Here is a 25,753-nt window from a genome sequence, read left to right as displayed (position 1 = left end):
GTCTTCCCCTGTTCCAGCTCTGGATTCTAATTCTCCAGATGTTCCCACACTCTGAGACTCCCACCTTGCATTGTTATCTCTGCACCTCCTTCCAAAAAATGTCAAACCACCTGTCCAATCTCCTGTTTAACAACTAACAATTTTTAATCGTCCAAAACACTGCTGCCTTGTTCTAACATGCACCAAGACCTTTCATCCATCTCTTCTGTCCTCACCAAACAACCTAAACTCCTAGTTAAACAACATTTCAATCTTAAGACTCTTGCTTTCAATCCTGTCTGTTTCTGCAACCTCTCCCACACCTACAAATCACCCCACCCCCAATCTCTGCACCTCCAATTCCAGCATCTTGTTCAACCATGACTTTAAGCACTCTGCTATTGATGACTGTGCCTTCAGCTGTCTGTGTCTCAAACTCTGGAATCCCTTCCCAAAACCTTTCTGCCTCTCTCCCCACCTCTGTGATGCTCCTATGAAACTTCCCATCGACCAAACGCTGGTCACCTGTTCGAAAATCTCCTTTCACGGCCTGGTGTCAAATTGTGTTTGATGCTGCTGCTATGAGTGTCTCAGGACCTTTTGCTGCGTAGCTGTCAGTTCCAGTTCCGTCATAATTAACCTTTAGGCTCATCGGCCACTACAGCACAGAATCAGGTCCTTTGTCCTGTCCAGTCCGTACCAAACTATTATTCCACTTAGTCCCAGCTGCCTGCACCTGAACCTCGCCCTCTGTACCCCTCCTATCCATGTACTTATCCAAATTTCTCTCAAATGTTGAAATCAAACCCTTATCCACCACTTCCTCTGGCAGCTGATTCCACATTTGCACCACCCTCTGAGTGAAGGTTCACCCTTAAGTATTTCACCTTTCACCTTTAACCTATGACCTCTAGTTCTAGTCTCACCCTTCCACCATGAGAAAAGCCTGCTTGCATTTATCCTATCTACATCCCTCATAATCTTGGATACCTCTATAAAATCTCCCCTCATTCCCCTACACACCAGGGAATAAAGTCCAAACCTATTCAACCTTTCCCTATAGCTCAGTTCCCCAAGTCCTGGCAACGTCCTTGTAAATTTTCTGTGTGCTCTTTCAATCTTACTGATATCTTTTCTTTAAGTAGGTAAACAGAACCGCACACAATACTCCAAATTCGACCTTACCTTTGTGAAAGATTGTTTCTTTACATTATAAACACCAGTTTTGTTTTTATAAAACGTATCTGAAAGTGACTTCAGGCATATTACTATCTTTACCTGCTGGTTCTTAATTATTTTGGTCAGTTTCCTCTTTTGTGTTCCCATGTCAGGTGGGTGTCACTTAAATGTTCCTTAGGCCATGGGAAAGGAGTTAAGGGCAATTTATACTTCTGCATTGAATTAGTGCCACAGGTACGGTGTAACCACGTACCCTACGCTGTAGCCTGACGTGCATCTCCTCAAAAATGTAACCACGCGTTGCGGTGACGCAGACAGCAACAACTGATTGGTTGGCTTGGTAGCATCGCATTTCCTCCTGTGCATGTGGATCCCATGACTACCACTGGTCCATCTTTGCAACATTTGAGAAAACACTGTCATTGCAGCATGCTGGGTTCCCTTTGTCCTTACCTACCAGCCCACGAGCCTCTGTGTCCAGCACTTCACTCTCCAAAACTTCTGCCATCTACAACGGGATCCTACCACTAAACACATCTTCTCCCTGCCCCCCCACTCTCGCTTTCTGCTTGTCCACTCATCGCTCCCCACTGATCTCCCTCCTCCACTTATCCCTGTGAACTGCCTCTAGACCACCTCCCTCACCACTATTCAGACCCTTAAACTGTCCTTCCGTGTGAGGCGATAGTTCACCAGCAGGTCTGCCTGGGTCACCTGCTGTAACTTGGTGCAGCCTCCTCTACATTGGTGAGATTCGGCGTAGATTGGGGTATCATATATTTGAGCACCTTCACTCTATCTGCCACAAAAGGCAGGGTCTCCCAGTGGCTGTCCATTTCAATTCAACTTCCTATTCCCATTTTGGAGTGTTGGTTGTCTCCTCTACTGCTTGAAGAGGCCACACTCAGATTGGTGGAGCAACATCTCATATTCGATCTGGGTAGCCTCCAGCCTAATGGCACAAACACCGAGTTCTCCAATTTCCAGTAATCTTTCCCCACTCCCTCCTTCTGTCTGTTTCCAGCCCTCATGCGGGCTCCCCTCTTACCCTTCTCTTCACTTCCTCTGGTTCCCCCCTCCTCCTTCCCTTTCTTCCATGGTCTCTATCAGATTACCTCTTCTCCAGCCCTTTACTTCTTCCACCTATCACCTTCCAGCCTCTCACACCCCCCTCCCCCTTCCCCCTCACCTGGTCTCGCCTATCACCTTCCAGCTTGTACTCCTTCCTGTCCCCGCACCACTTTATTCCAGCTTCTGTCCCCTTCCTTTCCAGTCTGTCCTGATGAGGGGTCTGTTTATTCCTGTCCAGAGATGGTGCTTGACCTGCCAAAGTCCTGTGTTAGTGTGACCTGTGCTGTTCCAACAAGAAAGATTCCAGTTTCAAGGTCACTCAAGTTAAGAGCAGTGGGGTAATCAGGTTGTTCTCACTGAATCCTGGTCTTCATTGGTGTGTTTTCTTGCAGGGAGTGCTGTTGGAGAGAAGTGGAAACACACTAAATAAGGAGAAGTATGTGACCTAGCATGGAGCAGTGTGCAGGGGAGCCGGCTGGATTCGAACTGGGGACCTTTCGTCCCCAAGTCCGACTCTGATGCCACTACACCACCAGTCGGGTCACAGGACTATAGATGGGGAAATGCAAGCAGACTTTTTCCACTGAGGTTGGGTGGGACTACAGCTAGAGGTCATGGGTTAAGGGTGAAAGGTGAAAAGCTTGAAGGGGAACATGAGGGGAAACTCAGAGGGTCATGAGAGTGTGGAATGAGCTGCAAATGCAAGTGGTGCACGCAGACAACCCACCCTGCAAAAACTCATTTCAGGGAGGTAGCACCATCAATTTGCGAGAGACTCCTGGAACTTTCCGGAGAGGTGGGATAGCTGCGATAGAGTAGCTCCTTAGCAGCTAGCCGGCTAGTTTAAATAACGTTAGTTATGATAATGAATGAATGACACCTGTTAAACTCACCTCAACATGTCTTTTACAGTCTTAACCCACCATGGGCAATAGAAAAGTCACTGTTGCAAGCAGTGCAGCAAGCAACACTGTCATTATTTTTGACACCTGTTAGGCAGGGGTACACTTTAGTGTAGTCTGGGGTGAAGTACGTTTTATATTTTCTTTTTTCTTTTTTTGGAACACTCTGCCATCCATCCATCCTCTCTCCCTGCGCCCCCTCTCCCCCCTCCCTACCCCTCCGCCTCTCTCCCCCCTCCCCCATCTGTGTGTGTGTGTGTGTGTGTGTGAAAAAAAATTGATTTCCAGGATATTGTACATAATTTGCAGCCATCAGGGAGCCGCTGTCAATGTGCGGGTGACTCCTGCAACTTCCGCGAGAGGCGGGATGTCTGTGCATGTGAGCTCAATTTCAACATTTAAGAGAAGTTGGGATGGGTACCTGGGTGGCAGTGGTGTGGAGGGCTATTAACCCAGTGCAGGTTGCTGGGAGTAGGCAGCTTAAATGGTTTTCTATGAAATAGATCAGCCTGGGGCCTGTTCCTGTGTTGTATGACCTATGGAAGGCTATCTTAAGTATGAAAAAACAGTTCCAAGGGAAGCTGGAGACAGAATCGGATGCACCTTAGCTTTGGCAGAGTTTGCATGCTATTACTTCCTACAAGGTGAAACCTAACATCATAAATGGCTGAATTAAGATGAATGCCTTTTATGTACACTTTGAAAGGCAGAATAAAATAATACATGTGTAATTCCGTGCAGCATCTTATATCTGTCTCAGAGGCCGACATCTGAACAGCTTTCCAGAGGGTGAACCCTTACAAAGCTTCAGGCCCAATGGTACACCTGGCAAGGCACTGAAAACCTGTGCCACCCAACCAACCAGTTCTATAGGAAATGTATCTGATTGGCACTGAAAACCTGTGCCACACAACCAACCAGTTCTATAGGGAATGTATCTCATTGGTACTGAAAACCTGTGCCACACAACCAACCAGTTCCACAGGGAATGTATCTCATTGGCACTGAAAACCTGTGCCACCCAACCAACCAGTTCTATAGGGAATGTATCTCATTGGCACTGCACTCACCCTTGCACCAGCTGGTCAACAACAATGCCTACGTCAGCCTACTGTTTATTGATTATAACTCAGTGTTCAACATCATCATTCCTTCATTACTGATCAACAAGCTTCAAAACCTGAGCTCCTGTACCTCCCTCTGCAACTAGACCATCGACTTCCTGATCGGGAGATCAAAAATAACATCTCCTCCTCCAAGACAATCATCAAAGGCTTATTGTAACTTAGTTATTTTGTTTTCTGTATTGCAGCCACAAAAAACAAATTGCACAACATATGCCAGTGATAATAAATTTGATTCTGATTTTATAATGAAGGTCCACGAACAACGCATCATTATGCATTTTAAACACTATTTATTTTGAAACTTGTAGCAATTTACTGTCTTTGGGCTGTACTTTTGCAACTTTGCACTTTACAATTGCTGCAAAGCAGCTGATTTCCTGTCATATGAGACAGTATTAATAGACCTGGTTATGGTCTCACTGGAGACTTTGCTCCAGGAGGTCATCATGCCCTTAACAATAAGTACTGTAGAACTGGTGAGTAAGGCGAACAGATTGAAATTACAAATGAGGCTAGTATGTGGATCCAGACAGCACCAAGAAAACTCCAGTCCTTGTATCTATTCAAGAGACTGCAGAATGGATGAGCAAAATTACCATAGTACGATGGTAGAAAGAATACATTTTCCAAAATCCCACCTCTTTCTTCTTGAGGTTCCCCTCAACTGGAAGGAAGTAAACGTAACCCCACTCTTTAACAAAGTTGGGAGAAGACAATTGCAGAGAAAATACTTAAAGCCTATCATTGAGTGAGTGGCAAGAGCACATTTGAAAAAGTAGGACTGATCAGTTGGACATATCGGGCCGAGGCCCTTCGTCAGGATGAACTGATAGAAGAGCTAGTAAGAGATTTGAGAGGGGGAGGGGGAGATCCAAAATGATAGGAGAAGGCAGGAGGGGGAGGGATGGAGCCAAGAGCTGGACAGTTGATCCTCTCATATCCCTTTTGCCAATCACCTGTCCAGCTCTTGGCTCTATCCCTCCCCCTCCTGTCTTCTCCAATCACTCTGGATCTCCCCACTTTCAAATCTCTTACTAGCTCTTCTTTCAGTTCACCCTGACGAAGGGTCTTGGCCCGAAACATCGACTGTACCTCTTCCTAGAGATGCTGCCTGGCCTGCTGCGTTCACCAGCAACTTTGATGTGTGTTATGGTAGTAGGGAATGGTATTGGATCAAAGAGAGAGAAACTGATTACCTTGGAGGTCTGGTACAAACATTAGCTTCCTTCCTGATCTCTAGTGTTGTCTGTGGAGTCTACACATTCGTTCTGAGATCCCACCAGATGCATCCATTCCCATTAGGAACTTGCTGTGCTGCTACTGAGGCACACTCAAAAGATGTGCAAGTTACTAGGTTAATTGATTATTATAACAGGAAATCAGATTAGTGTAAATGAGCTCTTTGATAGAACGGACACAATGGGTCAAATGTACGAGGTCCCTATGTTGTACAATTCTGTGACTAATAACAGGGGCCAAGCAGAGCTGGGACAGCCACTCATCCTGACATGAGAGGAAGTGGAGAAAGGCTCATTGCAGAAGTTTGTTTACGCCCAGAATCTTTATGGAACATTCTCCTCTCTGAACTTCAGTAAGATACCTAGTTGAGGTGCAGGTTGCCTTACACAAAGTCCTCACTGAAATAAATCACCAGCTACAATTACAACAACAGGGAAAGAACAGCATTGCCTTTTAATGTGGTGACAACTCTTTAGCATTTGGCTTCTCTCAGATTGGAGCTGTTTTTAATAACTCACAGTTAGTTGTCCTCTGTTGTGTAAGAGATATTAAGACTGTTCAAATTTACTGAGAATGTGCAGGAATTTCACTGGAGTTGCAAGCTGAACTAGGGTACAGGGCACAATTACTGCATGCACATAATTTGCAGGCAACACTGGTATATTTTAGAAGGTCATAGCATTTCCTCAAGATCCAGTTGACGTGACCATTGGCAGTGAATCATGTAGGTCAGTGCCCAGCATACTAAATGCAGTCATGATACTTTCATTCTGTGGTGGTCCACCTATCCCATTTAGTAAGCACCCAGTGCTTCTGATCCTACACCATCCTGTTCTGCAAGGGGCAATACAATTTGTCGGTAAGTGTCACCTGGTTGACATGGTTATCTTGGTTGAAACGAGCAGTTTGTGTAACCTGTGAGATTTGGATTTGGGGGTCAAATGTTGGTGCATGGATAGAACAGGTGATGTACTCTAATGTTACATATGAGGCCTGATTTATAGTCTGATGCAAAACTGGTGATTTACTAGTCAATTAGGCTGTTGGTGCAGTTAATGGAATATGACTTTTGAAGGTAGGCTTATTGATCTTGACCGTTCTTTTGAGATCATTAAAAAAATCGAAGCAGAATTAGGTCACTTTGCCTATTCATGTATGTCCTACCATCAGTGCAATCATGGCTGATCTTCTACCTTACTAACCCTGCATCCATTTATCAGAATGGTGGATTCCAGTTAATGGGGACACATCAGGATCAGTACATTTTGGCCCAATGAAGTGGCTGCCACAATTAGCCAAAGTTTCATGAAAATAGTTTTAAAAAGGCTAACTATGTTCAACTGAGTAACAAATTATGTATTTAAATAAATACAGAACAAATTAGAATATTACCAATATAACTGTAGTACTATGATAACACCTAATAGTTCTCGACAGCAGAGTTCATACAGTGTACGCTGCTCTGTTCTTTTTGATTGACTGTAAATGAACAAAATCAGTGTTGAAGTCATGTCAAAAATTGTTGCTTTGTCACTTGGCATCAGTCGGCTCAAATGAATACCATAGCACAAGCATACGCAATTGATGGTATTTAAAAACTATGTGCTCTAAGCATGCTGTAGTGTCACATGGCCAGACACATGCACACAACTGATGCTAGTTAGAAACTGTTGCATTCTCCAAATCCTCATTTTCATTGTAGCATTCAAGATGATTGTCAATATCTTAACTTTCTTCGTGGTTTCTAATTTGTTGAAGCAGTGAAATTGTTTCATTTTCATTCCCAGCCATTTCTTGCATCTCCAAGCCTGACTGCTTGAAACTGTAGTGAGAAAAACAGTTCTGAATTGTCTTACTGCTTATTTCTCTCTACCTATCCCTGACATAAACCACTGCTTTTTTGAACACAAGCTGATGATATTTAAAAACTGTTCACTCTAAGCACGGTGTACTATTTAATGACACACAAGTGCACACAACTGACACTAGTTAGAAACTGTTTGGCAATACTCTCCCGTCCCAGTTAAGAGACATAGTGTCCCAAATAAGTGAGGAAATTCTGGCTATTTTTTTGATTAGTTTATGTTGATTTAGAGTTGTCCCAAATAAGTGGCTGTCTGGATTAACTGATAGGATAACTAACCAGAATCCACTGTACAGTATATCATTTATTCACACCCAGTCCACTCCTGGTGCAAGGTCTCAGCCTGGAATATCAACTTGTATTCTTCCTCTGCAGATACTAATTGATGAGCTAAGTTCTTTCAGAGTTTTGTTTTTGCTGGCAGATCCCAGAATCTACAGTCTCGTTTGTTTTCATATCCTTTATTAGCTCGAGAGACCAGATCTCTTTACAATATTCCAGGCACAATCTTACCAGATATTTATATAAATGTACTTGAATGTTATTATTCTTGTACTCCTTCTTCTTTCAATAAAGACGAGCAAACCATTTGTCTTTCTAATTGTTTGCTGTATTTTGGCATCAGTGATTCACGTACACTGGTACCCAGGTCACTCTGAGCACCAACTCCTTACAGTCTCTCATCATTTAACTACTCTACTTTTCTATTTTCCCTACCGAATTTCCTCTTGCACTTTTCCACATTACACTCCATCAGCTGTGACCTTGCAGATTCACATAACCTGCATGAATCCATTTAAAACCCAAAAGATACTGCAGATGCTGGAAATCCAGGACAACACACACAAAACGCTGGAGGAACTCAGCAGGTCAGGCATCATCTATGGAAATGAATGTTAGAGTGAATTTTTTGGGGGTAATGATTTGTTTACATTTAAGTGACTTTGGCCACCAGACTTCTACTTGACAATGCACTTCCTATGCTTCTGGCGCCGTAGTTTGACCTGATGCTGTAGTTTTGAAGACAGTATTATCTATGCATTATAAGTATTAATTGTTTTCTATGTTAGCATGGGAAATGCCAAATAAATGTATCGTAGACTTAATTTACATTCCTAAAGGCTGTCGATACCAACCCAGACATGTTGGTGTTGGAAGGAAAGGATGGTGTGATATTTTGTATGTAGCCTCAAAAGGAAGCATTGTCTATAACTTTTTAAGTAGCGATTGCCTTTGTGTTTAGCATATAAATATTGAGCCCGCATTGGCCTAGCAGACCTTTCTGCGGAAGGTGTCTCCGTCCGTAAGATGCCTGCTGTAGCTTGTGTCGAATACAGAGGCTGCTTTGTACCTACCAGTGACTCTGTCTCTCTGATGATTTCGTCCACGCTCCAACAATGAATAAACTGTTGATGCTTCAGGCTGGGACATTCCATCAGGACTGGTAAGGAAGGGAGAAGATGCCAGAATAAAAGTGTAGGGAGAGGAGAAGGAGACCGAGCTTGAAGGTGATAGGTGAAGCCAAGTGGATGGGGGAGGGGGGAATGATGTAAGAAGCTGGAAGGTGACTTGCAGATGTCGGTGGGACGCAACTGAAACAAGAGGGATAAAATGGAGTTGTGGTATGTGGATGCGAGAGCAGGCAGAAACAATGGGCCTACCCAACCATTCAGCTTTGTGAATCTTGGGACCAGGTGTCAATTCTCTGGACACCTCCTCTTACTGACCCCTTGAAAAGGACCTCACTTGGGACCATCAGGATATTGTCTCTGACACCACCAGCAACCTCACCGGCTCTGGAGATCTCCCAACCACTGCCACCAACCCTCATTGTTCCCTTATCCCACACTGCAACACCTCGTATTCCAACTAAGTAGTCTTTAAGCTGATGGCATGAACATTGATTTCTCTTACTTGAATTACTTCCGGTAATTTTGCCCCTTCCATTCCCCACTCTGGCCTCTTACTACCTCTCCTCCCTGTTTATCACCTCCCTCTGGTGCCCTTCCTCCTTCCCTGTCTCCCATGGTCCACTCTCCAGTCCTTTACCTTTTCCACCTGTCATCTCTAAGCTTGTTACTTCTTCTCTCCCTCACCCCTCCTCCACCCACCTGTCTACACCTATCACCTTCAAACTTGTCTTCCTTCCCTTACTCCTCCCTTCATATTCTGGCATCTTTCCCTTCCTCTCCAGCCCTGATAAAGGGTCTTGGCCCAAAACATCGGCTGTTTATTTATTCCCATAGATCTGCTGAGTCCCTTCAGCATTTTGTGTGTACATCCATTTAAAACTTCTCTGCATCATCAGACCCCAACTTGGTATCATTAGCAAACATGGATACTGTATATTACTGTAAACCCTCTCAACAAGATCATTGGTATTGACTGAATATGAGAGCTCAACATCAACTCCTGCAACACTAGTCAACAACCTCCCAATCTCAAAGTGACCTATTTATTCCTGGTCATTATTTTCTGTTTATTAACTGATCCTCAACCCACACAAGAATATTTCCTTCAATCCCATGTGCTTTATGATTTCTTCTGTGGCACTTTATTCAAGGTCTTCTGAAAGTCTAATGAGCAGCATTACTGTCTTCCTCATCAATTCTCAGCAAACTTGAACAAGTTACACGCCAATTCTGATCAGTCCAACTTTTTCAAATGTGCTGTTGCCACTCACTCAATGATAGGCTTTAAGTATTTTCTCTGCAATTGTCTTCTCCCAACTTTGTTAAAGAGTGGGGTTACGTTTACTTCCTTCCAGTTGAGGGGAACCTCAAGAAGAAAGAGGTGGGATTTTGGAAAATGTATTCTTTCTACCATCGTACTATGGTAATTTTGCTCATCCATTCTGCAGTCTCTTGAATAGATACAAGGACTGGAGTTTCCTTGGTGCTGTCTGGATCCACATACTAGCCTCATTTGTAATTTCAATCTGTTCGCCTTACTCACCAGTTCTACAGTACTTATTGTTAAGGGCATGATGACCTCCTGGAGCAAAGTCTCTAATGACACCATAACCAGGTCTATTAATGCTGTCTCATATGACAGGAAATTAGCTGCTTTGCAGCAATTTTAAAGTGCAAAGTTGCAAAAGTACAGCCCAAAGACAGTAAATTGCTACAAATTTCAAAATAACTAGTGCTTAAAATGCATAATGATGCATTGTTCGTGGACCTTCATTATAAAATCAGAATCAAGTTTATTATCACTGGCATATGTTGTAAAAATTTGTTGTTTGTGGCTGCAATACAGAAAACAAAATAAATAAGTTACAATAATTCTTTGATGATTGTCTTGGAGGAGGAGATGTTATTTTTGATCTCCCGATCAGGAAGTCGATGGTCTAGTTGCAGATGGAGGTACAGGAGCTCAGGTTTTGAAGCTTGTTGATCAGTAATGAAGGAATGATGGTGTTGAACACTGAGTTATAATCAATAAACAGTAGGCTGACGTAGGCATTGTTGTTGACCAGCTGGTGCAAGGGTGAGTGCAGTGCCAATGAGATTCATTCCCTATAGAACTGGTTGGTTGGGTGGCACAGGTTTTCAGTGCCAATGAGATTCATTCCCTATAGAACTGGTTGGTTGTGTGGCACAGGTTTTCAGTACCAATGAGATTCATTCCCTATAGAACTGGTTGGTTGGGTGGCACAGGTTTTCAGTGCCAATGAGATTCATTCCCTATAGAACTGGTTGGTTGTGTGGCACAGGTTTTCAGTACCAATGAGATTCATTCCCTATAGAACTGGTTGGTTGTGTGGCACAGGTTTTCAGTACCAATGAGATACATTCCCTATAGAACTGGTTGGTTGGGTGGCACAGGTTTTCAGTGCCTTGCCAGGTGCACCATTGGGCCTGAAGCTTTGTAAGGGTTCACCCTCTGGAAAGCTGTTCAGATGTCGGCCTCTGAGACAGATGTAAGATGCTGCACGGAATTACACATGTATTATTTTATTCTGCCTTTCAAAGTGTACATAAAAGGCATTCATCTTAATTCAGCCATTTATGATGTTAGGTTTCACCTTGTAGGAAGTAATAGCATGCAAACTCTGCCAAAGCTAAGGTGCATCCGATTCTGTCTCCAGCTTCCCTTGGATCTGTTTTTTCATACTTAAGATAGCCTTCCATAGGTCATACAACACAGGAACAGGCCCCAGGCTGATCTATTTCATAGAAAACCATTTAAGCTGCCTACTCCCAGCAACCTGCACTGGGTTAATAGCCCTCCACACCACTGCCACCCAGGTACCCATCCCAACTTCTCTTAAATGTTGAAATTGAGCTCACATGCACAGACATCCCGCCTCTCCCGGAAGTTGCAGGAGTCACCCGCACATTGACAGCGGCTCCCTGATGGCTGCAAATTATGTACAATATCCTGGAAATCGATTTTTTTTCACACACACACACGCACACAGAGATGGGGGAGGGGGAAGAGAGGCGGTGGGGTAGGGAGGGGGGAGAGGGGGCGCAGGGAGAGAGGATGGATGGATGGCAGAGTGTTCCAAAAAAAGCAAAAAGAAAATATAAAACGTACTTCACCCCAGACTACACTAAAGTGTACCCCTGCCTAACAGGTGTCAAAAATAATGACAGTGTTGCTCGCTGCACTGCTTGCAACAGTGACTTTTCTATTGCCCATGGTGGGTTAAGACTGTAAAAGACATGTTGAGGTGAGTTTAACAGGTGTCATTCATTCATTATCATAACTAACGTTATTTAAACTAGCAGGCTAGCTGCTAAGGAGCTACTCTATTGCAGCTATCCCACCTCTCTGGAAAGTTCCAGGAGTCTCTCGCAAATTGATGGTGCTACCTCCCTGAAATGAGTTTTTGCAGGGTGGGATGTCTGCGTGCACCACTTGCATTTGCAGCTCATTCCACACACTCATGACCCTCTGAGTTTCCCCTCATGTTCCCCTTTAAGCTTGTCACCTTTCACGCTTAACCCACGACCTCTAGTTGTAGTCCCACCCAACCTCAGTGGAAAAAGCCTGCTTGCATTTCCCCATCTATACTCCTTCTGTGACCCGACTGGTGGTGTAGTGGCATCAGAGTCGGACTTGGGGACGAAAGGTCCCCAGTTCGAATCCAGCCGGCTCCCCTGCACACTGCTCCATGCTAGGTCACATACTTCTCCTTATTTGGTGTGTTTCCACTTCTCTCCAACAGCACTCCCTGCAAGAAAACACACCAATGAAGACCAGGATTCAGTGAGAACAACCTGATTACCCCACTGCTCTTAACTTGAGTGACCTTGAAACTGGAATCTTTCTTGTTGGAACAGCACAGGTCACACTAACACAGGACTTTGGCAGGTCAAGCACCATCTCTGGACAGGAATAAACAGACCCCTCATCAGGACAGACTGGAAAGGAAGGGGACAGAAGCTGGAATAAAGTGGTGCGGGGACAGGAAGGAGTACAAGCTGGAAGGTGATAGGCGAGACCAGGTGAGGGGGAAGGGGGAGGGGGGTGTGAGAGGCTGGAAGGTGATAGGTGGAAGAAGTAAAGGGCTGGAGAAGAGGTAATCTGATAGAGACCATGGAAGAAAGGGAAGGAGGAGGGGGGAACCAGAGGAAGTGAAGAGAAGGGTAAGAGGGGAGCCCGCATGAGGGCTGGAAACAGACAGAAGGAGGGAGTGGGGAAAGATTACTGGAAATTGGAGAACTCGGTGTTTGTGCCATTAGGCTGGAGGCTACCCAGATCGAATATGAGATGTTGCTCCACCAATCTGAGTGTGGCCTCTTCAAGCAGTAGAGGAGACAACCAACACGCCAAAATGGGAATAGGAAGTTGAATTGAAATGGATAGCCATTGGGAGACCCTGGCTTTTGTGGCAGATAGAGTGAAGGTGCTCAAATATTTGATACCCCAATCTACGCCGAATCTCACCAATGTAGAGGAGGCTGCACCAAGTTACAGCAGGTGACCCAGGCAGACCTGCTGGTGAACTATCGCCTCACACGGAAGGACTGTTTAAGGGTCTGAATAGTGGTGAGGGAGGTGGTCTAGGGGCAGTTCACAGGGATAAGTGGAGGAGGGAGATCAGTGGGGAGGGTTGAGTGGACAAGCAGAAAGTGAGAGTCGGGGGTGGGGGGAGGGAGAAGATGTGTTTAGTGGTAGGATCCCACTGTAAATGGCAGAAGTTTTGGAGAGTAATGTGCTGGATACAGAGGCTCGTGGGCTGGTAGGTAAGGACAAAGGGAACCCAGTGTGCTGCAATGACAGTGTTTTCTCAAATGTTGCAAAGATGGACCAGTAGTAGTCATGGGATCGACTGCAAAGGCCCATGAATACAGCAGTAAATGCAAGAAAGTTCAAACAAAAGACCGGAGATATTGGAGAAGCCATGGAATTTGTTTTCATAGTTCACAGTTGCAGCAGAAAGACTGGACAGGTGCATGATGGAAACAAGTCTAAAGACAGATAGGAGCTGATTGGGTAAATATGATCAGTACTATTTTCTTGTATGGGGTGGGGGGCAAAACACTGAGACAGATTAGTTGAGCCAATTGGACTGTTTTGGAATTCAACTCTCATATAATACTATGGTACCAAAGACATTTCCACATCAACAAGTGCTAATAAGAATAATCTGTGCACTCAGCAGAGACAGGTGAATAGTTGCCACAAAGAAACAGCCGATCGAAGCCAGATGCAAGATGTCATCTGACTGACTTGGCCTCCACTTGTCCCTTCTCCACCCGCCCCACCGTTAAGGCTGATTTATGCTTCTGCGTCGGCTCTAACCTGTAGCCGATGCCGTAGCCTACGCAAGTGGTCTATGCCCTTGTGAGCATTTATACTTCTGCACTGGTGTGTCCGCGTCGCTCTGCAATTCACCGCCAAAACGCTAGTTGGCGATGGGGTTTCTATGCCACCGTGTTGAGTTTCTTCGTGTACTTCAAGCAGTGGCGACTGAAACTGAGCGCATCATGTTGCAGTTGGAGCTAATAAATGTTGAACAAGAGTTACTTTTATTGAAGTTACTGCGACGCAGAAAGGAGGGAAGACGTGGGAGGAGATGGTGTGTACGAGCATTGAATGGATTGAGGCAGAAGGAGGGTGAATTTTCTGTGCTTGTCCGGCCACTGAGAGACAAGAAGCAACCAGAAATGCACAGGAGGAAATGCGATGCTATCAAGCCAACCAATCAGTTGTTGCTGTCTGCGTCACCGCAACGCGTGGTTACATTTTTGGGGAGGTGTACGTCAGGCTACAGCGTAGGGTACGCGGCTACGCCGTACCTATGGCACTAATTCAATGCAGAAGTATAAATTGCCCTTAACTCCTTTCCTTTGGCCTAAGGAACATTTAAGTGACACCCACCTGACATGGGAACACAAAAGAGGAAACCGACCAAAATAATTAATAAAAAGCAGGTAAAGATAGTAATATGCCTGAAGTCACTTTCAGATACGTTTGATAAAAACACAATTGGTGTTTATAATGTAAAGAAACAATCTTTCACAAAGGTAAGGTCAAATTTGGAGTATTGTGTACAGTCCTGTTTACCTACTGAAAGAAAGGATATCAGTAAGATTGAAAGAGCGCACAGAAAATTTACAAGGACGTTGCCAGGACTTGAGGAACTGAGCTATAGGGAAAGGTTGAATAGGTTAGGACTTTATTCCCTGGTGTGTAGGGGAATGAGGGGAGATTTTATAGAGGTATCCAAGATTATGAGGGATGTAGATGGGATAAATGCAAGCAGGCTTTTCCCATGCTGGCAGGGTGAGACGAGAACTAGAGGTCATAGGTTAAAGGTGAAAGGTGAAATACTTAAGGGTGAACCTTAAATCAGAGGGTGGTGCAAATGTGGAATCAGCTGCCAAAGGAAGTGGTGGATAAGGGTTTGATTTCAACATTTGAGAGAAATTTGGATAAGTACATGGATAGGAGGGGTACAGAGGGCGAGGTTCAGGTGCAGGCAGCTGGGACTAAGCGGAATAATAGTTTGGGATGTACTGCACAGGACAAAGGACCTGATTCTGTGCTGTAGTGGCCTATGAGCCTAAAGGTGAATTATGACGGAATTGGAACTGACAGCTACACAGCAAAAGGTCCTGAGACTCTGGTAGCAGCAGCATCATCAAATACAATTTGAGACCAGGCCATGAAAGGAGATTTTAGAACAAGTGACCAGAGTTTGGTCGATGGGAAGTTTCATAGGAGCATCACAGAGGTGGGGAGAGAGGCAGAAAGGTTTTGGGAAGGGATTCCAGAGTTTGAGACACAGACAGCTGAAGGCACAGTCATCAATAGCAGAGTGCTTAAAGTCATGGTTGAACAAGATGCTGGAATTGGAGGTGCAGAGACTGGGGCTGGGGTGAATTGTAGGAGTGGGAGAGGATGCAGAAACAGGAGACGGGATTGGAAGCAAGAGTCTTAAGATTGAAATGTTGTTTAACCAGGTGTTTGGGTTGTTTGGTGAGGACAGAAGAGATGGATGAAAGGTCTTGGTGCATGTTAGAACAAGGCAGCAGTGTTTTGGGCGATTAAAAATTGTTACTCACTGAACAGGAGATTGGGCAGGTGGTTTGACATTTTTTGGAAGGAGGTGCAGAGATAACAATGCAAGGTGGGAGTCTCAGAGTGTGGGAACATCTAGAGAATTAGAATCCAGTGGAAGACATCTGCTGTATACCGGACACTCAAGTGTGTCAGGGAAGTGAAGTATGTGCAGTGAAAATTACGACTGAGAAGGTGTTCAGGAAACTTAATGGCCTGAGGGTGGATAAATCTCCTGGACCTGATGGAATGCACCCTTGGGTTCTGAAGGAAGTAGCTGGAGAGATTGCGGAGGTATTAGCAATGATCTTTCAAGAATCGATAGATTCCGGCATTGTACTGGATGACTGGAAAGTTGCAAATGTCACTCTGCTATTTAAGAAGGGTCGGAGCAGCAGAAAGGAAGCTACAGACCTGCTAGCCTGACATCAGTGGTTCGGAAATTGTTGGAATCGATTGTTAAGGATGAAATTACGGAGCACCTGGAGGCACATGAGAAGATAGGCCAGAGCCAGCATGGCTTCCTGAAAGGAAAATCCTGCCCGACAAATCTACTGCAAATTTTTGAGGAGATTGCAAGCAGGGTAGGCAAAGGAGATGCAGTAGACTTGGTGTATTTGGATTTTCAAAAGGCCTTTAACAAAGTGCCCACGAGTGGCTGCTCAGCAAAATAAGCACCCATGGAATTACAGGGACGTTACTAGCATGGGTGGAGCATTGGCTGAACGGCATAAAACAGAGTGGGAATAAAGGGATCTTATTCTGGCTTCCGCTTACCAGTGGAGTTCCACGGGTCGGTGTTGGGACTGCTGCTTTTTACAATGTACGTCAATAATTTGGACTATGGGATTAATGGATTTGTGGTTAATTTTGCCGATGATACCAAGATAGGTGAAGGAAATAGAGAGCCTGCAGAGAGACTTGGATAGTTCAGGGGAATGGGCAAAGAAGTGGCAAGTGAAATACAATGTTGGAAAGTGTATGGCCATGCACTTGGGTGGAAGAAATAAACAGGCAGACTATTATTTAGATGGGGAGATAATTCAAAATGCAGAGATGCAAAGGGACTTGGGGGTCCTTGTGCAGGATAGCCTAAAGGTTAACCTCCAGGTTGAGTTGGTGGTGAACGCGATGAATGCAATGTTGGTATTCATTTCTGGAGGTATAGAATGAAAGAGCAGGGATGTGATGTTGAGGCTGTGTAAGGCATTCGTGTGACCACACTTGGAGTATTGTGTGCAGCTTTGGGCTCATTATTTTCGAAAGAATATACTGACATTGGAGAGGGTTCAGCGAAGAGTCACGAGAATGAGTCCAGGAATGAAAGGGTTACCGTATGAGGAACGTCTGGCAGCTCTTGGGCTGTATTCCCTGCAGTTCAGGAGAATGAGGGGAGGGGGATCTCATAGAAACATTCCAAATGTTAAAAGGCCTGAACAGATTAGATATGATAAAGTTATTTCCCATGGTCAGGGAGTCTAGGACAAGAGGGCACGACTTCAAGATTGAAGGACATCCATTTAGAAGAGAGATGCGGAGAAATTTCTTTAGTCAGATGGTGGTAAATTTGTGGAATTTGTTGCCACAAGTGGCTGTGGAGGCCAAATCATTGGGTGTATTTAAGGCAGAGATAGATAGGTTCTTGATTAGCCAGGGCATCTTGAGGAGGCAAGGGGAATGGGGATGACTGGAAGAATTGGATGGCGGAGCAGACTCGATGGGCTGATGGGCCTACTTCTGCTCCTCCATCTTATGGTCTTATGATTAAGGGGAGGTTTCTTTGGTGAGGGACACTAAGGTTGGGCTTGGGGCTTTTGTTAGGAAGAGATGAAGAGAGAAGACGCCAGAGAGAAGAGGTGAAGGGCCCGTTCCCCTGCTGTACTTGTCTCTCCACATTGACTAAATCTTCAGTGACTAACTCTGATTTGTGTGCAAGACCTTGGTCTAAAACCCAGTGAACAGCACAGAAAGCTACCTCAAAAAGAAATGTAACAGAAGGAAAAAATTAAAAGGAAACGAAACACATGACATGCTTTTTACGAGTTTCTGCTCCGCAAAAGTCGCAAGGCGGTAAATCCTGCACCTCTCTGGTGTGCAACACGAAGCAGCGTTTACCTTAATCCACTTTATTAATTAAAGCAGTCAAAAGAATGATGTAATATACAAATTAGGAGAAAGACGTCCACTGGTAACAGGTTAAACGTGCCTAACACAATCTCTAAAATCATTCAAAAAGCTAACAGAGATTAAATTACGTGATTTGCAATATTGAAATGGCATCCCAAATGTGACTAGACCATTGGAATGATACAATATTGTGTAATTCTGGTCGGGAAGAGAAGCTTAGCTATTGAAAAATCTACTTTAACTAATATGTACAGAAGCAATGGCTGCCGAACCAAACCATCAGGTAATCACAGCATCCACTGGCACTGCTGTTCAAGTCACTGGAATAATGAGGTCGGCATTGAAAGTCATTTCAATAACTGTCTAACGGGCACTCTTTCTTTTAATGTTAAAAACGATTAAAAGGGAAATTAAGGTAGGTCAAAACTTATAGCACATCATTCAGCAACGTGGGGACAATGAGTGCAGACACATGAGGCCCCATTAAATGTGGGCCCCACCTTAGGAACCATCAATGTGGAACCCACCCCTTCACCAGGCCCCATGAAATGCGAAACCCTCTCCTACATCAGGGTCAGGACCCATTAATGTGGACCACTTCCCCAAGCCAAGGCCCATCCAATGTGGGCCCCTCACTGGGCCCCTCCTCTGCCACCCCATCCGAGAACAGTTTCAGATTGGACAACATCTTCAGTTTTAATTCGAGCATTTGCCACAGGATGCTGGGAATACAAGCGAAGGTGTTTTGGGAAAGGAGGAGGAGGCATACTGGATACAAGTGACTGTCGACAGAGCAGCAAAGCTAATAACCTCACATCCTTGTTAACAGTTAAACCCATCGGATACACAATGCCACTGGGTACACTACAGTCAATGAAAATAAATAGGGGAAGTAGACAGCTTGATATCTCAAGCTAAATTGAGACAGCAGAAAGACTGCAGACTAGAATCTGCAAGGCAGCTAAAATCCAGTGACACTACGTACGAGACATTTACATTTCCAGGGGTAATTCTTTAAAGAGTGTTGTGTATGTGGCCTGGCTACACAACAATGCTATTAATAAAAATGCTGGAGACAGGAGCGAAGTTTCATGGTTGTTTACTAGTAGAAAATGATGCAGAACACACACATTTGTATCAATGTGCGCCTAATAGCGCATGCAACGATGTGTTACTACAACATAAAGTAGTCCCCATATTATACAGTAGGCTGACCCGGCTGATGCTGTAGTGGCGTCACCCCGAGTTTGAATCCAGCCGGCTCCCCTGCACGCTTTCCATCCATGCTGGGTTACGAGCTGGTGATCTCTTTGGAAACTCACCCGGCAGAAGGCAATGGCAAACCACTGCTGTCACTTGCCTCGTACGCGGTTCCCCACTATGTCAGAGAGGCGTGGAGGGAAATCGTCCGGCAACTGGAGAAACTCCGGATGTGACGTAACTTTCCTTTTTCCTGTACGGTACAAAGAGAGAGTGAAGAAGGTTTTCAAAGATGTCAGCGGCAGATCTCGTTGCAAGTCTGGACAGCCGTTTCTTCACTCCTTTCTATGATAAGGCAAGCACTAGATAAGAAGGAAAACATGCAGATTAGATATTAAAAGGAGACAAAATGGGAACGTTTCTGAAGATAATCAGAACACGCATCTATCTGTAAGCTATGACGACAACTTGTGGGAATTCTAGCGATGGAGTATGTCATTTCTAAAATATTGCAAGTGAATTCATACATTGCCAACTCTTAATTCCTGTTGCTTCAAGACCTATTCGGACAGATGGGACTCGTCAGCTCATCTAGGAGAAGGAAAATTCTGATCTCAAACCTCTGCTGCCTTGCGGCTGTACCCACTCACAGGGAAGGCTTCGGGAGTAAACCCGGAGCTGGAGTCCCTAAGGCAGTCCTACGCTGAATGACAACTCCTGTGGTGCTCCTGGTACCAAACTCAATCTGCCGTTCCTTTGGGTGCATGCAGACGGGGAGCTTGCTACATGGGGCAACAGCTTGCTCTCCATATCGTACTGCTACCTCCCTGAAATGAGTTTTTGCAGGGTGGGATGTCTGGCACTAGATTTTAACACCCGTTCCTAAACCCTAAAAATCACCTAATATAAACACAGAACTCTTTACTGAGGATTGTACTCAAAACTCTGGATTGGTTCTTAAAATATTCAGCTTCCAGAAACAGGGAGGCAAGTAAGAGACAGAACTGAGAACTTCATGCTTGGCTCTATAACAAGGTTTATAATTCTGAACAATTAGTAAATCCCTTTAACTGGAAACAGTTCCAAATATCACAGCATTGTTCCAGCAGCTCGAATAACCCTCTTGCTGGTTCAGAGTTTTGAATCCATAATTTGTGTTTTATCCCCTTTAATGAACGTGCTGAGGACTGCATGTTTTTCCCCGACCCTCACTCGTTACACGTGCAGATTACAAAACACACATCTTTAGCTTAAAGAGCCTTTTCTACCATCAGTGCCCCCACAGCAGGAACCCAGCAGACACCCATCTTGTCTTGTGCTCATCTTCAGAGACCCAGTGACAGACTCTGGGACAATGCAGGCCACAACTGCTCGAAGGGAGAATGCTTATGCTCGTACCGAGCTGGGTCCAAAGCCACAACTTACCAGTCATGGCTTCCTGCGCAAAGTACTTTACGTCCATATCTTGGTCCTGACCCAATTTCTCCAATATTGGTTTGAACTCGTTCTGTAAAGTGCTGTGATTTAAAAGCAAGTTTTAGTACCTGTGACCTTCAAAACAAGATAGCAGCACATTCACTTAAATCTAAAGCGATACTGGATATTACCCAGATTAAAATCTCCTCTTTCTGCCTCTCACGCAGGCTCCCACTACCACAACTGATCGTTTACTGGCCAGATACGGGTTAGAGCTCAACTAGAAGAGTACGGTCACAAACTGCAGCTGAGCTCATTTGGGTTAGTGGATGCAAAAGGAGAATAATTCGGATGCCGCATTTTTATGCCGTTGAAGAGAGGGGGCACTGAATGCATAAACTTCCTTTTAATGCAATCCGTCTGTTATTGCTTTCCACACAAATTCCAATCAAATCACAAACGCACAATTTCACAAAAATCGTTCACCGGACGGGTTGGCGGGGTGGAGATACGTTGCTACCAAAGGAGGTGCAGGGTGCTCCTTCCCTCCGCAGACCTGCAGGTCACCCTTGGGCAAGGTGCAACACCTGCTTAAGCCCCCCCACCTGATCAGGGTCACGCGATGCCGTGGGAGCAGATGGTGGACAGTGATGTGTGCAGCCGGTGCAGATCACAAGTCCTGGTTGTGCGACCACTGATGCCGGGCAGACAATCTCTGAAGAGCACTGATAATGGCTGGGGGGTGGGGGGTGGGGGGTGGGGTCACCTCGTCTTGTGAAAACACACACGGCCCAGAAGGCGTCAATGGCACAAACCAGTTCTGCAGGATAATTTGCCAAGAACAACCGTGGCCATGGAGAGACCACGATCGCCCACGTCACATGCTGATGAAGATGGTGGTGGCGTTAACTGAAATCTCACTGTGCGGTTTTCACTTCTAACCAGGATTTATCCATCAGTGGTTGAAGGAGAGAGGGAAAATGTATTAAAGAAGATTGGAGGAGCAAACTTTTCATGCAGGAGTTGGTAGCTGAGCTGCCAAAGGAGGTGGTGGTGGTGCAGGCCGGAACAAAAACCTGGACAGTCACTTGATAAACCTCTGGTTAGGTCACATTTGGAGTACTGAATTCAGCTCTGGTCTCCCCTCTAAAGGGCGTGGAAACTTTGAAGAAGGTACAGAAGATGTTTACAGGACGTTGCCCGTGATAAACCGCTGGTTAGGTCACATTTGGAGTACTGAATTCAGCTCTGGTCTCCCCTTTAAAGGGTGTGGAGACTTTGAAGAAGGTACAGAAGATGTTTACAGGACGTTGCCAGTGATAAACCTCTGGTTAGGTCACATTTGGAGTACTGAATTCAGCTCTGGCCAGCTCTTTAAAGGGTGTGGAGACTTTGGAGAAGGTACAGAAGATGTTTACAGGACGTTGCCAGTGATAAACCTCTGGTTAGGTCACATTTGGAGTACTGAATTCAGCTCTGGCCTCCCCTTTAAAGGATCTGAAAAAGGTATAGAAGACATGCTGGCTGGTACTGCAGATGTTACCGGAGAGGTTGCTTTCTCCAGGGTGATGGAGTCTGAGGGAGGGACGAGTTGACAGAAGTTTACAAAATTCTGAGGCAAAGGCAGACGGCTCACAGTTGAGATGTAAAAGCCAGAAGAGAACAGCTCAAAGATGTGCTGAGGATTTGAGTACCTGGAACACACCGACGGGTCTGGTGGAAGTGGATGCAGGTATGAAACAAGAACAAGTGTTTACGATCCAATGAAGGGTCACGGTCTGAAACAGCGACTGGTTATTCATTTCCATGGACGCTGCCTGATCTGCTGAGTTCCTCCAGCGTTTTGTGTGAGCATTGAAGTATTTAAGACACTGTTAGACAGGCAAATGAACGTGCGGAGAATGGAGGATATCGGCCACGTGCGGGCAAAAGGACACGGTTCAACTAGGCGCTGCTTTATTTATAAAGTCTGCAGGTGTTGGAAACCCAGAGCAACACACACAAAATGCTGGAGGACCTCAGCAGGTCAGGTAGCACCTATGGAAATGAATAAACAGGTGACGTTTCCGGCCCAGACCCTTCGTCCGGACTGAAAAGGAAGAATTAGTTTGGTACAACATTGTGGGCCAACGGGCCTGTTCTACAGGTTCAGTGAGCAAGACAGAGGGATGTGGAGTTAGTGTGGCTGAGTGGGTTTACAATAGCAAGGAGTGATTGTCAGTATAGATGCAATGGACAAGAGGTCATGCTTCTATACAGTACAACTGACTATATCCAGAACCCAAAGGAATATTGCGCATTGCTTGGGAAAGCTGTAGTAAAATGAGGCCCTTGGAATACAAAGGCAGTGGAGAGACCTTAAACAGGTAATTTGGAGGGTAGAAACGGGCTACTAAATGTTCTTGGTGAGGATGTCCTTTCTTTAAAAAAAAGGGGAGAAGGCAGGCGAGTGGGGTTGAGGGGAATAATAAATCAGCCATGATAGAATGGCCGTGCAGTATCGATGGGCCGAACGGCCTGGTTCTGCTCCTGTGTCTTATGGCCTTAACCTCTGGATAGAGAAGAAGATCGTTTAAGGGTACCAAAGGATCAAGGTCAAGCAGGAAAGTGAGGCAAACACCACAGGGGAGGGGGAGGCCCGAGGGTTAAGTTTATGCCCCTCCCCATGCAGTACATGGAATGAGCTGCCAGAGGAACTGGTTGAGGCAGGCACATTAACAACTTCAATAAGGACAGGTACGCGGGCAGGAAAGGTTTAGAGCAAGGGTGCACAACTATTTTGGTGCCATGGATCATTACGCTAGGGGTCCATGAACCCCAGGTTGAGAACCTGGGACGATGGGACCGGCGGAGACGGTGGTCTTGGCCGGATTGGACCTGTGGGTACAAAAGACGGTGCGACTCCATCACTAAATGCCACCACAGTGGCGTCTCAATTTCCATTCCAAACTGGAGGTGAAACATTCTCCACAGGCCGGGTTATAAGCCCCAACTCAAATACTTACCTGGCATCTAAAACCGGTCCTATTTTCTGCAATGATTTAGCCACGTTGAAGCGAATGTTTGCCACCTGATCGCCTGCCATCTGGAGAACCGTCGGCAGCATGTGCTTTGCTGTGATTTCTTGGCCACAGGCTTCAGACAACACCTAAAAAAAAACAGCAGAAAATGCAAACGTTCATTCACAGCCCCGAACTTCACGAAGCAAGACTGAAGAAAAGGTCATCGATCTGATTTGTGCGACGCTCAGAATGTATTTTGCCCCATGATAAAAAGGCATAGTCCACACTGGCACCAATGATCACCCGCAAGGAGAGAGATGAGGTCCTGCAACGGAGATTTACAGATCAATAGACAAGTTGTAAAGAAGAAGTGCTGGTGTATTGTAATCGCTGGACTACCCCTTCTGCCATGTACGAGCGAGTTTAGAAACAGGAAGGCAGGACGGCTGAAATGTACAAAGTGTGGGTGCAGAGCAGACAGCATCACTGGGATCTCTTCCATGACAAGGTGACCCGAGCCAAGAGGGAACCAGGATTATAAGACGCAAGAGCGGAATTCGGCTATCGAGTCATATATGATGGCAGAATATAGCATTAGTGGTCAGACTCCTGGCACTGTGGAGGATCAGAGGAATCTTGTGGTCAGAGTCCATAGGACACTCAAAGCTGCTATGCGGTTGACCCTGCGGTTAAGGAGGCATACGGTGCATTGGCCTTCATCAATCGTGGGATTGAGTTTAAGAGCCGAGAGGTAATGTTACAGCTATATAGGACCCTGGTCAGACCCCACCTGGAGTACTGTGCTCAGTTCTGGTCGCCTCACTACAGGAATGACTTGGAAGCCGTAGAAAGGGTGCAGAGGAGATTTACAAGGATGTTGCCTGGATTGGGGAGCATGCTTTATGAGAATAGGTTGAGTGAACTCGGCCTTTTCTCTTTGCAGCGACGGAGGATGAGAGGTGACCTGATAGAGGTGAACAAGATAATGAGAGGCATTGATTGTGTGGATAGTCAGAGGCTTTTTCCCAGGGCTGAAATGGCTAGAACGAGAGGGCATAGTTTTAAGGTGCTTGGGAGTGGGTACAGAGGAGATGTCAGTGGTTAATGAGGTGGAGGATAAATGCGTGGCTGAGAGATTGGAGCAGGAGGCAGGGATTCAGATTTCTGGATCATTGGGACCTCTCTTGGGCCAGGTGTGCCCTGTACAAAAAGGACGGGTTGCACTTCAATCTGAGGGGGACCAATATCCTGGCAGGGAGGTTTGCTAAGGCTGCTGGGGAGAGTTTAAACTAGAACGGTTGGGGGCTGGGAACCGAACTGAAGAGACTAGGGAAGAGGGGGTTGGCTCACAAACAGAGAAAGCTTGTAGACAGTGCGAGAGGGAGGATAGGCAGGTGATAGAGAAAGGATGCTCTCAGACCGAATGTTTGAGATACGTCTATTTTAACGCAAGGAGTGTTGTGAACAAAGCGGATGAGCTTAGAGCGTGGATCAGTACTTGGAGATACGATGTGGTGGCCATTAGAGACTAGGATGGCTCAGGGACAGGAATGGTTACTTCAACTGCTGGGTTTTAGATGTTTCAACAAGGACAGGGAGGGAGGCAAAAGAGGTGGGGGCGTGGCACTGTTGATCAGAGATAGTGTCACAGCTGCAGGAAAGGTGGACGCCATGGAGGGATTGTCTACGGAGTCTCTGTGGGTGGAGGTTAGGAACAGAAAGGGGTCAATAACTTTACTGGGTGTTTTTCATAGGCCGCCCAATAGTAACAGGGATATCGAGGAGCAGATAGGGAAACAGATCCTGGAAAGGTGTAATAATAACAGAGTTGTCATGATGGGAGGCTTTAATTTCCCAAATATCGATTGGTGGATCCCAAGAGCAAGGGGTTTAAGATGGGGTGGAATTTGTTAGGTATGTTCAGGAAGGTTTCTTGACACAATATGTAGATAAGCCTATAAGAGAAGACGCTGTACTTGATCTGGTATTCGGAAATGAACCTGGTCAGGTGTCAGGTCTCTCAGTGGGAGAGCATTTTGGAGATAGTGATCATAATTCTATCTCCTTTACCACAGCACAAGGCTAATAGGAAGGAGCTTAAGAAGGAAATTAGGAGAGCCAGAAGAGGCC

The 25,753-nt window shown here is 45.5% G+C and overlaps 1 protein-coding gene across 1 annotated transcript in view; it reads right to left on the bottom strand.

Moving 5' to 3' along the window:
* LOC140203589 (serine/threonine-protein phosphatase 2A 65 kDa regulatory subunit A beta isoform-like) overlaps window positions 1-25,753 on the bottom strand; it is a 113,950-nt gene that overhangs the window by 11,596 nt on the left and 76,601 nt on the right. Inside the window, exons 14-15 of the mRNA XM_072269636.1 lie at window positions 23,627-23,769; window positions 20,631-20,722 (exon numbers count right to left, since the gene is read on the bottom strand). Coding sequence (XP_072125737.1) covers window positions 20,631-20,722; window positions 23,627-23,769 — 235 coding nt within the window. The remainder of the gene's footprint in view (window positions 1-20,630; window positions 20,723-23,626; window positions 23,770-25,753) is intronic.

This window comes from Mobula birostris, chromosome 10, assembly GCF_030028105.1.
Source record: "Mobula birostris isolate sMobBir1 chromosome 10, sMobBir1.hap1, whole genome shotgun sequence".
Taxonomy (NCBI): Eukaryota; Metazoa; Chordata; class Chondrichthyes; order Myliobatiformes; family Myliobatidae; genus Mobula; species Mobula birostris.
This window is presented reverse-complemented; position numbering and strand designations above follow the sequence as displayed.